The sequence below is a fragment of the Antedon mediterranea genome, chromosome 3 (assembly GCF_964355755.1).
Source record: "Antedon mediterranea chromosome 3, ecAntMedi1.1, whole genome shotgun sequence".
Classification (NCBI taxonomy): domain Eukaryota; kingdom Metazoa; phylum Echinodermata; class Crinoidea; order Comatulida; family Antedonidae; genus Antedon; species Antedon mediterranea.
Genome location: NC_092672.1, coordinates 5,450,457 through 5,466,984, shown reverse-complemented (window position 1 = coordinate 5,466,984; position 16,528 = coordinate 5,450,457). Strand labels below are relative to the sequence as shown.

The window sequence follows — 16,528 nt, the reverse complement described above, 5'->3', positions numbered from 1 at the left end:
ATTATACGACAAAAACAGGTGATGTGCCCATATATGAACATGATGACGTAAACTACCATATTTGGGCACATCACACTTTTTTGTCAAAATAGTTTAATATTATAGACAGTCTGAGCATAAGTTTCGAAGGTGTTGAGCCAAAGGAAGCAAATGACGTCAAAGTGTGTAACGAGTTTTACTAATTTAAAACGTCACAACCGTTACTTTAAAACATTTTTTTTTGGTATTGAATTAAAAATAAATGTATCTAAATGTATTTAGAAAACAATGTGTGTACTGTTTTTTTTTATTGATTTAAAAATAAATTTACATGATAACATTTATATCATATTTAGAAAAGAAATGTGTGTACTGGTTTGTTGTTTTTTTATTTAAAAATAAATGTACTTGATAACATGTTATATCATTATTAGAAAAAAATGTGTGTAATGGGTTTTTTTTTTATTGATTTAAAAATAAATTTAATTAATAACATGTTATATCATTATTTAGAAAAGAATATGTGTACTGGTTTGTTGTTTATTTATTTAAAATTAAATGTACTTGATAACATGTTATATCATTATTAGAAAAAAATGTGTGTAATGGTTTTTTTAATATTTTTTATTGATTTAAAAATAAATGTAATTAATAACATGTTATATCATTATTTAGAAAAGAATATGTGTACTGGTTTGTTGTTTTTTTATTTAAAAATAAATGTACACTTACACTTTTATATCAAACTCGTACCGGCGTGACCCTTTGCCCTTCGCATTGCCATGGCAGGATGTGAATCACAGACCTACTGTCAAATTCACTATTTAGTCTGTGAATTACTATATACCATAGCTCTTATTTAGTTTTGCATCATACTCTATTGGCTCATTCAAAATCGATTAAATGTAATTTGTGTATAACACTTCTAGCTCACGTCATCTCCAAATAAATTAAACCACTGTAAAATGTCCTTATTTTAAAAACTGGTAACAAGCGGTAAAATGAATGTGTTTCAATGCATCATTTATTATTATTTTATTTTTAATTTTTATCTAATATTTTATATCAATATTCTCTGCTATTCTCATAACAGATACTGAGTTAATGTTCACAGTTGGGGGAAAATGGCAAAATCAGCACTGTGGTCATGTTACAAAAGTATAGATTATCTGATAAAACTCCTAGAAAGTAGGAAGCATTTTGCCATTTTCCCCTGACTGTTCAAATTGCACACAATAGAAACAAATCTAATATATAAATAATGTTATGTATGATTATAGTAGTTTGACATGGTGCCAACCCCTTTAGCATGTAAACATGTTTGTACAAAACATGGTACTGATTTGCCAACTAGTTCAATAGTAGGTTTATCTAGGAACACCAGGTTATGTTTTTACAAATCATAGCCATCTATTAGTAATATAAACACCGTCTCAGGCTGCTGTATTTAACTAATCTGTATAGAATTAGTGTAATAGGCCTGCTGATGGGTATCTTATATAACTGGTTGTTGTATATGTTCTTTCATACACCTGTGGCAATAGTTATTTTTAAGCTCTGTCTACACTATCAAACTTGATGTGACACAAAAGTGTGATGTGCCCATATTTGGACATGATGATGTCATATCACTACCATATTTGGGCACATAAAATATGTTTTGTCAAACTAGTTTGATAGTGTAGACAGAACTTCAGTTTATTCTGGTTTCCATATAATCGTTCCACTGCATCTGGGACAGTCGCCGATACGTGTCAGCGATAGTTGGTAGTGTTTATATGAAAATGCTTTGAGGTTTTCCTTGCATTGGTTATGTAGCTTGCAATGAATGATTACACAGACAATATTCTGTACAATCAGACATCATTGCTTACGATTGGACACAAACAAATCAAAGTTGAATCCTGTTCAACTTTTCTGATTTGTTTGCAATGAAAAGCGGATAACTACTAATTGCCTCAGAGACGCAGCGATCATACAGAAACCAACTTTACACTGGGTTATGATCTCTGACACCGTTTTTACATGATTTGTCGGTTTGTTCCTCCATTCATATTAAGACATGGCTTGGTTCCCGCTAGTGGCGCAAAGCACGGGCGTAACGCAGTATAAGTAATTTGATGAATCACAAGTGATGGATTGTTTAAACAGTGGCTTGTCATTGGTCAACTTGCTTGCATTGAACGTACATCCTTGCATTGTGTCTCTTGTGGGAACCATGCTTTAGGAAGGTTCTATATCTGTTCAGTGCCAATGGAACACCTAATCATTGCAAATGTGGGGGCTACCATTCATATTCCCCTTTCCCTCTACTTTCCTGTAGAAATAACCATGTTCTTAGATAAGCTACACTACCTACTTCTCAACACTACAGTTAAGCTCTGTCTACACTATCAAACTAGTTTGACAAAAACATGTGATGTGCCCAAATATGGTAGTGATATGCCCAAATATGGTAGTTATCATAAATCATCATGTCCGTATATGGGCACATCACATTTTTTCGTCATAAAGCTTTACATCAGTTTTATGCCATTGCAACATCTCCTATTTTCAGCTGGGAGAAGGCAAACCAGACGAGATGCTCTGTGCATCTTCTTGATCACCTGTGCTAATTACACATTCCTTGACGAGGAAATCAAACAGCTTTCGAGTCTTGTTGACGTCAATGCGTATAAGATTGCGGGCGTGTTTGAGCTTTAGACACCCTAACTTGTTGTATTCCGCCTGGAAGATGCGTTTATACTCAATGTAAGCTTCTGGTATTATTCTTACAGATGCACACATCTGAAAAAACATACCAACAATAAATGTACCATGCGGACACAGCTTAAGTCCATTCATTTCATGCCAAATGATACATGCAGATATAAAGTACCTCATGATGCTATGTGTCACATTTATCCAAAATGCTTAGTTAAAAATAATCTTGATTTTGCTCAAGTTAACTTTCAAGATAAGGAAGTATTGTAAGGGCGGTTTCTTTTTCCTTTAATATTAGATTAGGTTTATTCATAAGATAAAAAGAACTGTTTTGATATTAAAACCTCAGTTTTCAATTAAGAATTTCTTAACTATGATTGATAAATGCCAGTTCAGTATTGAAACGTAGTGTAGCACTTATGCAGGCTATATATATATAATATTTTAAAAATAATGATTAATTTTGTATTTCCTAAATGCATTTATACAAAGACAATGTACAATTTGATTATGAAAATTCTCAATCTAATTTGTGTATTTGTGCGACCTATATGCAAGTCAATATAATACTGTATACAGTATATAAAGCACTCTTACAATGTGTCGACTTTGACTGAGCTGAGACTCATATTGAGCTCTGTACAAAGACATCAATCTTACCTCTCTTTCTTTATCATTCAATTTCTCAAAGCCTGGAAATTCTTGAAGATTAAGTGGTGGCGCTGTTCGCCTCATTGATGGAATAATAGGAGGTAGTTCTGTATGCCCTGCTTCACTGAAAAATAATTCATACAAAATATACAGACTATTTTAACACTCAATTAATGTAAATGGAGGCATCTTTCCTATAATATATATAAACATTTTGTTCATTGCTGTCCAAAAATAATGGTGGTGCTATTATCAATGTTAGATATGTTTATATTTTGTAATACACTATAAGACCTAAATCATTTAAGGTCTGAAAAAAAAATCTAATATCCCAGGACTGGCTAATTTAGTACTCTGGGACAAATATCCTCAAATATATAGATGTAATGTCATAAATTCAAAAAATGTGAGGAAACATTATTTTGAAAGGAAATAAATATTAAATGATTCATTCAGGTCATAATAATATAATAAATGTAAAATTAATAAATGTATTATATATGTATTACATATGTTCTTAATAAGAAAATGCTCTCATATCTTGGGAAACATAATGTTATGATATAATTCACACTATAAAAAAAAAACCTCTAAATATATCCGAGATATTTGGTGATTCACTGCATCATCAGCTGTTCTGTGTTCTGTCACAAATTTATGAATGTTATGTGTTATGTATATAACTTAACATAATTTTGGTTCATGTTATGCTTGTATAGTCAATGAGTCATTCTATAAATTAACATTTAAATATTTGCCATTGATCGATAAAGTTGTTTGAATACATTTTAGGCACTTCCTAAAAACATTTCACTATAAATAACTACTTTGGTGCTAAACATATGTATTTGATAGGTTAAGGTCATGGCAATATAAATAGGATGTTTATCTTGCTAAATATAAATATATGGCGGAAAAACTTAATAACTGGAATACATGTTGAATACATACATGAGAGCAAAGCGTTGTAACATTTGACAGCAGGCCCCTGGATCTTCTAGACTACTAAGTACTTGGCTTAGCTGATTGGTTCGTTGCTGTTTGGATCGTTCTCGTCGACGTTTCAATTGGTCATATATTCTAGCACCTGAAATAGTGTAAAGATCAAAAATATAAGTTAATAACATCCATATAAGTGCACAATGTTTTCACTTTGCCTCACAGGAATATATGGGTACTATGGATAGTATTAAGATACCTCATTCATTCATCATTCATTCATAATAACATTTATTTCTTATCATTTCAAAGTAAACAAAATAACAATTTAAATATAAATAATTAAGAGGCAACACCCAGAAAGTAATAACATTTGGAAGTTTCCCTCCAAAAAAACTTGTGACGGGTAGCCAGTTAAGAAATTGTAATCATATTGGAGTTTAAACAAACAGAAACAAAACAAGACAAACAAACATGTAAAGCAAAACAACGACAAATTAATAATAATAAAATACTATGGAAGCACAGAAAACCTTTAAAAGATACAATTCCATTCCGTCGAAATTCTTGCAATCTTTTAACTTCTTTCTTTAGATCATTTTCATCTGCAACAAAAATCAAATAATTAATTAAAACATAAATAAATCTACATTTGCACCCATAATCTCAACCATCTTCTATCTATAATACAAACGGGATGATAATGTCCTTGAATATGACGCAAGCCTAGCAAGATTTTAGTTTAGCCTCCTTCCCTAGCCCTCTCTCTGGTCTAGGTCCGGCCGGGCCCATCTAGTGGGCTACTAGGACTAGGCATAGCAAGTAAAGGCCAGGCTAGAGAGACGTAAAGAGGCCTTGTCTTTAAAGGCTGCAAGAAAAACACTGACAATGGCTTAGCCGACACGCTTATATATAAACGACATACAGGAGGAGGGCAGACAACTAGAAACAAGTTTTGACTACCCTTTGATATGACATAAATTAAATTAAAATAAGTTTTTCAATTTAATTTTTTATTAAATATACATTAAATTGGGTATTTAAATTAGTAATATATATTTTTAAACAAAAAATAGTGAACTTACATATCATTCCTTCTAATAACTTATCATGTGCAAGTGGCGTCTGTAGCTTAATGAATGGATTCAGACATCTATTTAACTCCTTCGTAATTTTGTCATAACCAAGTTCAGTCACTAAACAATGAATAACATTAAATCAAATTGTGTATGCTGCCATCTCTTAAACCTTGTCTACACTATCAAATTTTATGTGACAAAAAATGTGATGTGTCGATATACATGGTAGTGATATGGTCAAATGTGGTAGTAATATGACATCATCATGTCCATATTAGGCACATCACATTTTGTTGACACATAAAGTTTGATAGTGTAGACAGAGCTTTATTTTGTCTATTTTATGCATAGGAAGTTTTTGATTTGCAATGACCTATACTATAACTTGTTATGTTATATTAATAATTTATTGTGTCATTGAAGGGTCAATTTAGTCCTATTTTAGGGCCAGATGATGACTAAACAAATGTTAGGCTGTGGGTTCTAGGTTGTCAGCATATCTTTGTAGTAGCCTTTGGGTTTAAAATAATTGTACTAGTTATATCATACTTACTTTGTATTTTTGAAATATTTATTAAACCATAATTTCTTATCATTCTGAAAAACACAAAGCATAAATGATTTTTATAATTTATACCAATGATTGATTTATATTGATTTATTAGTGTCTTTAATTTTTGTTGTTATTTGAACAGGACAGAGTTCGATTTAAAGAGTCAGTCTGATATTCTAAATCATCATCTAAATATTCTACCCTCCAAACGGAGAAATGCGGTGTCAATAAATTATTTTAAGTCTGTTTTAAAATGGTATTTGACGGCAAAAGAAAATTTCTACGTATAATACAGTGTACTGTACATTTTTGTATAGTTGTATAATATATTTTTGTATATTTTTTTCATATGTGTTTGTTTTATATGTTTATATGAGGGCCTCTTGATTGTCAGCATATGCTGTTTAGGGTTACCTCTTTAAATAAGGTTAAATAAAATAACACTAGGCATACATCTGCTTGTTATCCCTACCGTTTCCTTCTCTGTCGCTCCTGTAGCCTTTCACTGTATATGTCAACAGCAGCCATTTTCAACTCCTCCAGTAGTTCTTCTTCTTCTCCTTGGAAGTAGATATCTAGTACATCATGTTCAGCGTAGTTGTCAAATTCCTTAAACAAAAATTACACAACATTGCTAACTATTATTCCACTGTTATTTTTATTTTGTATATTTCATACGCATCCAACAGCGAGTAACTCACCAATTACAGGATGGATAAACTGTTTTATTATTGATCATGCTTATAAACTAAGTCTCATTTGAGGCTTAGAGAGTGGAGTTGAAAGAGTCGTGAGTTACACAACAATGCTTCACTAGGTCAGGATTGAACCCTGGACCTTGGGATTGGAAGGCAAGCATTTTAACCACCAAGCTCTATACACTTTTTTACTTTAACTTTTTGCTTTCCATAAAGCTGCAGTAAGAAACAGATATGGTACTCACAGCATTGAAGTCCCCTCTGGCAGGTGTGTATCCAGCCATATCAGCTCTTTGTGCTTCTTTTAAAGGCCTGGGCGGGTCTTCACTCACTAGAAGAACAGTGTGCATAATATAAGTATTTTGTTAATCACAAGTGATGCATCTATATATAAATTTACGTAAGGGCAAAATTCGGTAAATCGCGCCTTACTTCTAGAATTTTTACTCGATGGTATATAAAGTTAGTTCGTACTTTCGGTACTGATTTTAACCACCTGATGTAACCCTGTTTACTAATTAAATTGAGTTAGATAATTAGTTATTAATATTAATTCCTTATATATTTTAGAAACTGAAAATGTCAAGACATTCTAAATTTTACTTTATAATTTTGTTTGGGGAAACAAACATTACTTTACTAGTAAAGCATTGTATATTATGTGAAAATTGATTGAAAAGTTTTGTTTTTACATTTCTAGAATGGTGCTTGACATTTTGGTGAGGCAAGTTTGGTTTTGTGAACTGTACTGTACATTGTACTACTTACCACGGCAAACTATTGGATAAGTCCGTACCACAGTCGTTTGAGGCAAAGCTATAAAAGTAGAAAGTACAAGATCTTTAAAAATAGTAATGCAAATATTTCAATTATCATTAGGGTGTTAAGGTTAAGTTATTTAAGATATTATAATTATAATATTGCAGGTAATTCATTTACTTGGAAAAAGTCCTCTTGGGTTGTTGATAAAGACACGATGGTAATGTCGTTCACATTCTAACTTTGTTTTAGTTTGAACTTGAACTGCTACATCTTGCCTAGATTTAAAAAAAATACTAGTTCGGTATTTGTAATAAAAACAAGGAAGGAATAAAGATTATTTTATAGTAAAGAAAAGTTGGTGGTTTAGATGCTCGGCTAACACTCCTAGGGTCCCAACACAACAACTTCACTCCCAAAGACTTGTAATAAGACTTTGTTTGTGTAGAGCATCTTGTGTATATGTTTGTCTCTGTGAATATTGAAGGGGGAGGCTGCTTTATTTGCCACTAGCCTTAACAGAAAGAGGTAAGACTAGTGTATTTGTAATAAAAACAAGAAAATGATATCATGGTAGTTCCTCTTACCAGTTACCAAGGCCACAGTCACCAATAGCTTCCAGGAATTTGAGTTCTTCTTTAGCTGTCCAGCTTGGATCCAAGATTGAAAACTGATTAGCCTAAATTGATCATATAAAAATACAAGAATAATAAAATACATTTATATAATATAATAAACATTGTAAATAATTATGTCATATATATCAAGAATTTTTAAAGAATATACTAACAATAATTTCATAGTCATGATCGCTCTGATGTTTTCCATCTTCCCAAGCATGAGAAAAACACTAATAAAAAAAATTACACATAATAATTTAGTTTACACTTTCAGCGTCTGAATGCTAAAGAAACTATAGGATAAATTACAGTCTAGATGGTGAACACATTATTATACAGATAATAGCACCCGCAAGACCCACTCACGTAAACAGCTTTTAAAATTGTTCTCCAAAAAAGCTATTTCAGTAATTAAGGACTAATGTATGTATTGAATTGTCATAAAGATTCATATAAAAAATGATAAATTTTCAAAAACTGACCTGTAAACAGATGCAGACACTTGGAGGTGGGCATGTTATACAACGGATGTAGGGCTCGATGAGACATGACGAGCACCCAGGGCAGGGCTTGCTATCTCTTTCTTGAAGCGACATAATGTCAGGGAAAATAGCAACGGGCCAATTTACTTTAGGAAGACTAATAGTAATACATTTAAGATTTATTAATCTGTAGTATTCGACAAATTAAAAACAAAACAAAATCGATACAAATTTTAAATTTAATATAAAATGTATTATATATAGACCTATATATGCATGATTTAATTTTATATTATTAATTAGATTGCTGAGCTGGAAGGAAAATGATTAAACAGAATTATCCAGGACGGTTCAACCCACCCTACGTGGGTGGTGGGCCGGCTAGGTAGGCCTAGGCTAGCTAGAGAGATAGTAGTAGCAGCGATAGACTCGGCTAGATAGGCCTAGGCCTAGAGGACAATTATTTTATAATCTAAATAAATACAATTTTATAATCATATGCCTAGGCCTAAGTAAAATTAAAAGTACATCACATAGCAAACAAACCTCAATTACTCTATTAATAATAGAGCTAGGCTAGGCCTAGCAAGTTTTAAAACATGTGTCGCGAGAGAAAACCATTTTATTTTTCAAAAATTAGCATATAGTAGGCCATAGGTTATAAGCACGGCGGCTATGTGTATAATGACAATACAATTCCCTGTTATTTTATACACGGCCGTAGTGCGAATAGAATTAGTTATTTTAATGTCAGAGGTCAGCATACAGAAATCTAAAGTTTACTTTGTTCGTGTCAACACCACCGGCGTCTTTTTAAACATCAAAATGTTAACATCTTCTCGTTCTGTACGAGCTGAAACTCGAAGTCGTGCCAAAGATGAAATCAAACGTGTTATGCAAGCTATAGATAAAGTTAGAAAATGGTTAGTTTGAATTTAATGTAGGTTAGGCCTAAGGCAGCCTGCTACTCTAGGCCTAACAAACAAAGAAGAAGCAAAAACGATGCATTCTCCTGATCTGAGAGAACTAGCCATTGAAATGCCAGGTCGTTTAGTCCCGAACTCTTTTTTTTTTGTACAGCTATTGTTAGTTAGCGTTCTTCAGCCTATCTACAATAACTATTATACCTTACTTAGTATCTTGCATTGAATTTATTTTTTAAACAAATATTTATTAATTGTGTATTATTAATTTATGTTTGTTCCGAATACAGAAAACAAATAAATTGATACCATTCCATTTTTATAGGGAAAAGAAGTGGGTTACGGTTCGAGATACCACTTTAAAGGTCTATAAATGGATTCCAGTACAAGAGACGAAAGATGATAAGGATGAAGAAGAAAAGAAAAAAACTACAGATAACAAAGAAAGAGGAGACAAAGCAGAAAATGGAAGTCAGGCATCAAGTAGTAATGACACTGTGCAAGGAGAGACAAGTGGTGTTGATAGTAATGAGAACACCAACAGTCTGCCAGGAAGCTCAGAGAATACAAGTCAACACAAAACATCAGAAAATATACATAAAAAAGATGGTATATAAATAATATTTTGAATTCAATGGAGGTACAAGTCCACCATAAGTTTAGTAAAGTGTGCCTTTTTTTTATTGGCCAAACAATTGTATATACAAGTATTGCTCTTTTTGCCATCCTTTTCCATTTAATATTTTATCTAATGAAAAAAAAAACCCAAAACAATAAAAGCATTTTTTCAGATATTCTGTATTGTAAGCCCAGTATGTAAATAAAAAAATATTTAAAAAAAATAAATAAATAATAGCTACTGTATTGTCCTAAAGCTCTCCCTACACTATCAAACTTTATGTGAAAAAAACAAAATGTGATGTGCCCATATATGGACATTATGATGTCAGTATCACTACCATATTTGGGAACATCACTACCATATTTTGGAACAGTTTTTTTGTCAAACTAGTTTGATAGTTTTATAGACAGAGCTTTAGGGTGGTGGGCTATTATCTTAATCAGTGCAGTTCTATATATTTTAAAATTTAGAGTCTTCCATGTCAACAAACCTCAATAGACATGAACCACTACGCCACAGGGATGTTACTGCTCTAATTGATGAAGATAGAACGGGTAAGTCTTCATCTACAGTCTAGTGAAAAGTGCTGGCGACAAGTCACTCCTTATGAGTAACTAATTGTTATAGTAATAATACTGTAATGTTCAATTTATATAGCGCAAATTGCAGGGCACCTCTAAGCTCTGAACCATCAGCAAAGAATGTAAAAGGCACAAAATGGATTAATGTTATCCTGTAATTTTTTTCTGTCTGTAAAATGTAAATCTTTAAATATTATTTATTTTTTGTTGTTTAGCTTCCCCTTCAAATGTTAGTCTTGATGAGTCAACGATGGATTCACATGACTATTCTGATCGTGATGATACCAGCAGTATCACTGGCTTTCAGAGCGAAGGTAAGTGGTAGTAGTGTGAAAGGGAGCAAAGAAGTTGCGGCGATTGTAGATTTAATTTGTGAAATGTAATGTATTTTTTATTATATTGTATTTTTATTATATTTTTATATTCTATTTTGTAAAGAGTTTAAATAAGTATAACATGAGGCCCCTGGATATCAGCTGGCCTCTCTAAATAAAGTTAAAATAAATAAATAATAGATTGATATTATATTTTGTGCTACCTACAGATAATGATAGCAGAAGTGCTTTTGAAGATGATACCACCAACCAATCAGCTATCTCCGATTCTAACAGTCAACCACCAATCCTTAGTAAGTTATGAAAACTGCAGTGGTCAGATTTATGAAACTTTCTTGCGACTTAAAAAGTCATCTTTCATATTTCCTAAATTGATAGTTATTAATTGGAGACATAACAAAATGTGTATATTTTTTTCAGGACCAGAAAGCCAAACGAAAGAACAAAGTCTTGTAAAAGAGGATAAAAAAGAACCACCATGTCAGTCATCAATCAGACCAGCCGAGGTGGGTAAAAAGAATGTTAAATTTAATCCTATTCAATAATTGCAAGACCATTAAGGCCTCAACAAATCTGGAGTCACACACTTAAAATAATTATTTTCAGTAAACAATAGAATAGGGTTTAAACTTAAGTAATGTATTTTTTAAATAACTAAAACTTAAAAGCTCTCTCTATTTTTAATTTTTTTTAGTTATAATTGTATCTGGGGTCTTTTTTGAGACAAGAAACTTGATTTCTTCTAGAGAAGATCCCAAATGATGGTTTATTACCATGTTATTTTAAATACACACCTATGATATACTGTACAATAATATGCCATTAGTGAATAAATAAATGTTTTTTTAACTGAACTTTATCAAACTTTATGTGACAAAAAAATGTGATGTGCCCATATATGGGCATGATAATGTCATATCATCACTATTATATTTGGGAATACTTATTTGGGCACATCACACTTTTTTTGTCAAACTAGTTTGATAGTGTGGACAGAGCTTTATAAAGTGTGGAATTTTTTTTTTCTGGACAGGAAGACACTGGTGAAGAACCTCCTTTGAAACGACAATATCTATCATCAGAAGACTCCATGGCTGACTGAACGTTTATATTCAAGTAGAAGTGCATGTTTTTTGTAAAAGGATACAGGCTGACAAAGTGAATGAATGGATTCTAGGGTTAAATTCTTCTAATTTTCCTGGGATTAAATGGTTCCAATTTAAGAGATAATGATAAACAAAGAAACTGTTTATGTAAAAACAAATTAAATTGTCCATTGGTAGATAAACACAGAAACAAATTAAATTTCCGATTGGTAAAGAAGTTTTCTTTTATGACACTTTTTGATGGTTAGGGACCAACAAATCTGCAAAAAAAAGAGTAAAATTAATTCTTTTATTTAAATCTTTCTGTAAACCATGTATGTAATTAATTGCATTATAACAGAATAGTGTTTGTCTAATTCCTTAATTCTGTCTAATAATAGACAGTGAACTACAACAAGGTTGACCATGTCTGTAGAAAATGTATTACCATTCCATTGGCAGAGTTGACTGTGCCAATATTCAGTTACATCAGTAGCATCTATGTCCTTATTTATTGACTGTTTGCATTGTAGGTGCTCAGCTCTAAAATATGTAAAAATACCATTTTACCATACACACCTACCAAGGCTGTGGATAATAATATCCTTGATTTATAAAAATAATTATATAGCGCCTAATGTTGTGAAACCTTCAAGCGCTGAACATTATTACCCCATTTTTTTGGATCAAACATGTATGGAAACATACTCCCATAATGCAGGTAGTAATTAGTGCAAAGTTGTGTCTTGATCTAACCAGGTTCCCATTTATACATCTGGGTTAAGAGAGGCAAACATATTAGTAAAGTATCTTGCCTTAAAGGATACAAACAATGCAGCGGGAGTTGGATTCGAACCTCGATCTCACGTCCAACACACTGCACAACACGCCCTTACAATGGCCAATCAGAGTCTATAATTATTGAGTACATATCTGTAATATAATACATACTAGCCATTGTGTTGATGGAAAGCTTAATTTGTTGTTCTGTACTCTTTGTTATTGTAATAAATAATTTACACTTTTAATAAAGTAAAGATTTTATGTGTGTTTACTGGTTTTTAAACATCAAGTACAGTATCCTAGTAAACCAGATATAATAATGATAAGACAACAATAATAAAACAACTAAAACAAAGACACTGGATTATATACAAAGCATTTATTATGAACTATAAACCATCGTGAGGTGGAACCTCATTCGTTCCTAACTCTGAACGTTATTTCATAACGATATCATGTTTGCTAAAATTATAGAAAATACTGTAGGACAATACAATATTAATAATTTATTAACAAAAAGGCCAAAATGAAATCATACATTTCTAATTACCATAATATGCAATACTTCCAGTATGATGGAGACCTTATTTCATCTGGTTAAAACTAAAGCTCTGTTTACACTATATAACTAGTTTGACAACAAAAGTGTGATGGCCCCAAATATGGTAGTGATATGACATGTCCATATATAGGGCAAATCAATTTTATATTTTTAACATTAAGTTTGATAGTGTAGACAGAGCTTAAGGTTATAAAAGGTTATTTTTATGAATGCTGTCTGTACCCATATTATGAAAACCATGGGGCTAAGGTTTTCCAAAAATTGAGTTGCTACATTTTATGGCAATATTTGATAATTACATTTTGGTCTATTATATAAAAGCTAAAGTACTAAGAACAGCAAAACATAAAGTAATTAATGAAAAATAATTGGAACCGGTAATTAAGTAATAAGGTATCTGGAAAAATGTTTATGTTTAAATATTTACATCGATACAATACTTAATCAAAATACCATATAAATGATACAATAATGAATATTGATTAACTTTATTAATTAAATTAAGAATATGCACTTAACTAGCTAAGCTGATTGTTCAGAATGTTGTAGCATACAATAATGCACATTTTTCGACACTTTCTGCTCTAAAGAACTCATTGAGTGCCAACCTGTGCAGTTTATGTTACAAATATCAAGATCATTTTTTTTTACTTCTTTCTTTTCATCTGTCCGACCCCATGAGGTGCGGTTGAGAAATTACATTCAAGTCAAGATTTTCATTTCAGTTTTTAATTATTTCTGAATCTGATATCTTTAGACTTCGCAATTATTTGCTGCGATTCAATCTCATTTGATTGTCTCGATACGTTATCAAGATTCATCAACATTTGTTGGCTTTCTTCTTTCACTTTTTCAATAATTTCTTGTGTACGTCTTTCGATCGCCGCCTTACATGACTGTACGTGTGCATCAAATTCTTCCTTGTCCGCCATTAAGGCCTGATACGTAGCTTCTAATTGCTGTTTTACTTCCTCTGCGGACATCAGAACTTCATTTGCCTTTTTGTTAAACTCCGCTATAGCGACTAGTATTGGTTTAGTTTCGTGTTCTGCTGTGCAACTTTCAAAATTTGTACATTCCTTACATGTACTCTTGTTGCAAGTTACGCAAAATATTTCTAATGTGGTTTCTGGATGGTCCTTGCATTTGCCTGGTATTTCATCTTGACTTGACATCTGTAGAATAATACAATACACATAGTATTAAACATTAGTTGTGGTTGAAGTATAATAAAAGATATTTTTCTAATACAGCTTAGGCCTACTGAAAGAGGGATTTTAGGGAGGGGGATTTGATGTACAGATGCACATTTCCTTTAAATCCAGCTCTACAAAGTTATTAAAAAATATTTTAGGCTTGCAAAAAACATTTCGGTAGGCCTACTGTATAATGAAAATATTAGTAATTTACTAAAATGTTGTTGTAATAGTTTTGGTATAGGCTTATATTATTTGTAGCAGCCTAACCAGGATCTCTCATTGGGTTCTATGAATGGCAAAACCGTACACTATGATTTGCATAAAAAAAAATTATGGGTCAACAAAATGGCATATGTAGCTTTGATTTTAGGCTATAAATAAGATATTTTCTACCAAAATAAAAACATCCTTGGGTTAATGAGCCTTTTAAGCAGTAGGAAAGAGTGTTGGACATTATCTAGCTTTCAATAATGTATAAACTTACTCTTGTTGAAGACTGATACGATTTCCTTTCAAAATATTCTCAGCTTAGCAGACTGCGTACAGTACTGGTTAATGTATTATGTGAGATTGTCATGCATGGCGTAATTACTTCCTTTATCAAATATTACAATAACAATAGAGTTCATATTGTATTGTGATGTATATCAAATTGTGTAAATATAACCTGCCATACAATACAATTATATCAAGGGTAAACTTTCCATATAGTTATTAATAGATACAGTAAATTTTGCTATTTACAATTTAAAGCAAGGTACTGCACCTATAATATTTTTACATATTTTACTGCTTTATACAGTACATATTTTTGCTTCAAATACATCTTAAAGTTGCCAATTTGCCTCAAAAAATAATAAAATCAGACTTTAATAGGCCATTTTGTAGTTTTAACTACCGTACAAAAAAATACATGAAAAAATTATGTTTTCACTTATAAAATGACAAAATAAACAGAGGCTACATTAAACCAAAAACCCATTGGCTGACAGCCAATTTTACTATTTTTTACTTTAAATTGCAGTGTTTTTCATTCAGGTAAATACTGTAATTTGTTGTTATCCAATTTTTGGTCAAAGTAAATACATGTCAAATTATGTGACATTAAATGGCATATTCAACAACAAAAATGTAAACAAATTAATTTTTCAGGGGCGAATATATCTTTTTTTTTTCTATTTTAAATAGTTTTTCTTTGTTCAGAGTTGATATTACGCTAATATAAAAAGACATGAAAGTCTGTCAAGTTACTACGCTTTATGAAAATCCACCAGCAGATACATTTTATACATAATAAAGTCACAATAAATATTAAGTGCATTCCTCAATAATTCAATCAAACATAAATATAATAAATAATTGTAAAATAAGACTTCAATAGATCTGAAAAGCGAAAACAGAATGTTAATTTGTAGATATAAATATTTGTTGATGGATTCAAACATGTACTACAAATGGAGAGAGGCATTATATACCAATAGATAAAAGTTTTGGTCCGCTCTCCTTCTTATTTTTTTTGTAATGTATTATACTATATGGACAATTGTCTGAAAAAAAATTGTTGAATTAGATCACCAAGGACGATATTTTTAATGAATTTCCATATCTCAACTGGGTGTCTAGAAAACTAAGACCTAAGATATCCTCTTTAGTGATCTAGAAAACTAAAGATATCTTAGTTTTTAAAAATTTTTATTTAGTTGACACCCATCTCAACTAAATAAAATAATAATAAATATATATTTTTTTCATTTTTAGTCATCAAATATCTATTTGCCATTTTACTATAACATTATTATTGCTGTACATAGTTTTCCAGGAGATATTTTATCTCACCAAAAAATGTATATCCTTTCGTACTAGCCATGTCTGTGTATAATATAACTTATTATGGGAAGTTAAAATTATATATAATATGTACAAAGCTATAACAAAGACAACTAACAGTGTATAACAATATATGCTGTACTGTAAT

At 31.3% G+C, this 16,528-nt stretch overlaps 3 protein-coding genes across 3 annotated transcripts in view; 2 read left to right on the top strand and 1 right to left on the bottom strand.

The window, feature by feature from the left end:
• Positions 1-16,528, top strand: part of LOC140044651 (L-serine dehydratase/L-threonine deaminase-like) — a 40,978-nt gene that overhangs the window by 23,721 nt on the left and 729 nt on the right. The gene's annotated exons all lie outside the window — the stretch shown is intronic.
• On the bottom strand, positions 839-9,048 carry LOC140044648 (transcriptional adapter 2-alpha-like). Its single transcript, XM_072089253.1, has 14 exons — positions 9,010-9,048; positions 8,464-8,620; positions 8,152-8,211; positions 7,949-8,040; positions 7,542-7,639; positions 7,371-7,418; positions 6,848-6,933; positions 6,377-6,513; positions 5,905-5,948; positions 5,358-5,468; positions 4,806-4,877; positions 4,285-4,420; positions 3,343-3,457; positions 839-2,766 (listed from the first exon to the last, which is right to left on the bottom strand). Exons 2-14 carry the CDS (start codon positions 8,575-8,577, stop codon positions 2,533-2,535), a joined length of 1,347 nt encoding a protein of 448 aa, XP_071945354.1. The 5' UTR covers positions 8,578-8,620; positions 9,010-9,048; the 3' UTR covers positions 839-2,532.
• On the top strand, positions 9,133-13,019 carry LOC140044649 (uncharacterized). The gene is made up of 7 exons (XM_072089254.1): positions 9,133-9,386; positions 9,712-9,995; positions 10,479-10,562; positions 10,805-10,903; positions 11,134-11,217; positions 11,345-11,430; positions 11,958-13,019. The coding sequence occupies exons 1-7, from the start codon at positions 9,139-9,141 to the stop codon at positions 12,024-12,026; spliced, it is 954 nt and encodes a 317-aa protein (XP_071945355.1). The 5' UTR covers positions 9,133-9,138; the 3' UTR covers positions 12,027-13,019.

Excerpts from the sequence above, each read along its gene's own strand:
- LOC140044648 (XM_072089253.1), bottom strand. The coding sequence starts at position 8,577 with ATGTCGCTTCAAGAAAGAGATAGCAAGCCCTGCCCTGGGTGCTCGTCA. Across the intron at positions 7,419-7,541 it reads CCCAAGAGGACTTTTTCCAA|CTTTGCCTCAAACGACTGTG; the intron begins GTAAATGAATTA and ends CTACTTTTATAG. Across the intron at positions 4,878-5,357 it reads GTTATTAGAAGGAATGATAT|ATGAAAATGATCTAAAGAAA; the intron begins GTAAGTTCACTA and ends TTTTTGTTGCAG.
- LOC140044649 (XM_072089254.1), top strand. The coding sequence starts at position 9,139 with ATGTGTATAATGACAATACAATTCCCTGTTATTTTATACACGGCCGTA. Across the intron at positions 9,996-10,478 it reads AAATATACATAAAAAAGATG|AGTCTTCCATGTCAACAAAC; the intron begins GTATATAAATAA and ends TTTAAAATTTAG. Across the intron at positions 11,431-11,957 it reads CATCAATCAGACCAGCCGAG|GAAGACACTGGTGAAGAACC; the intron begins GTGGGTAAAAAG and ends TTTTCTGGACAG.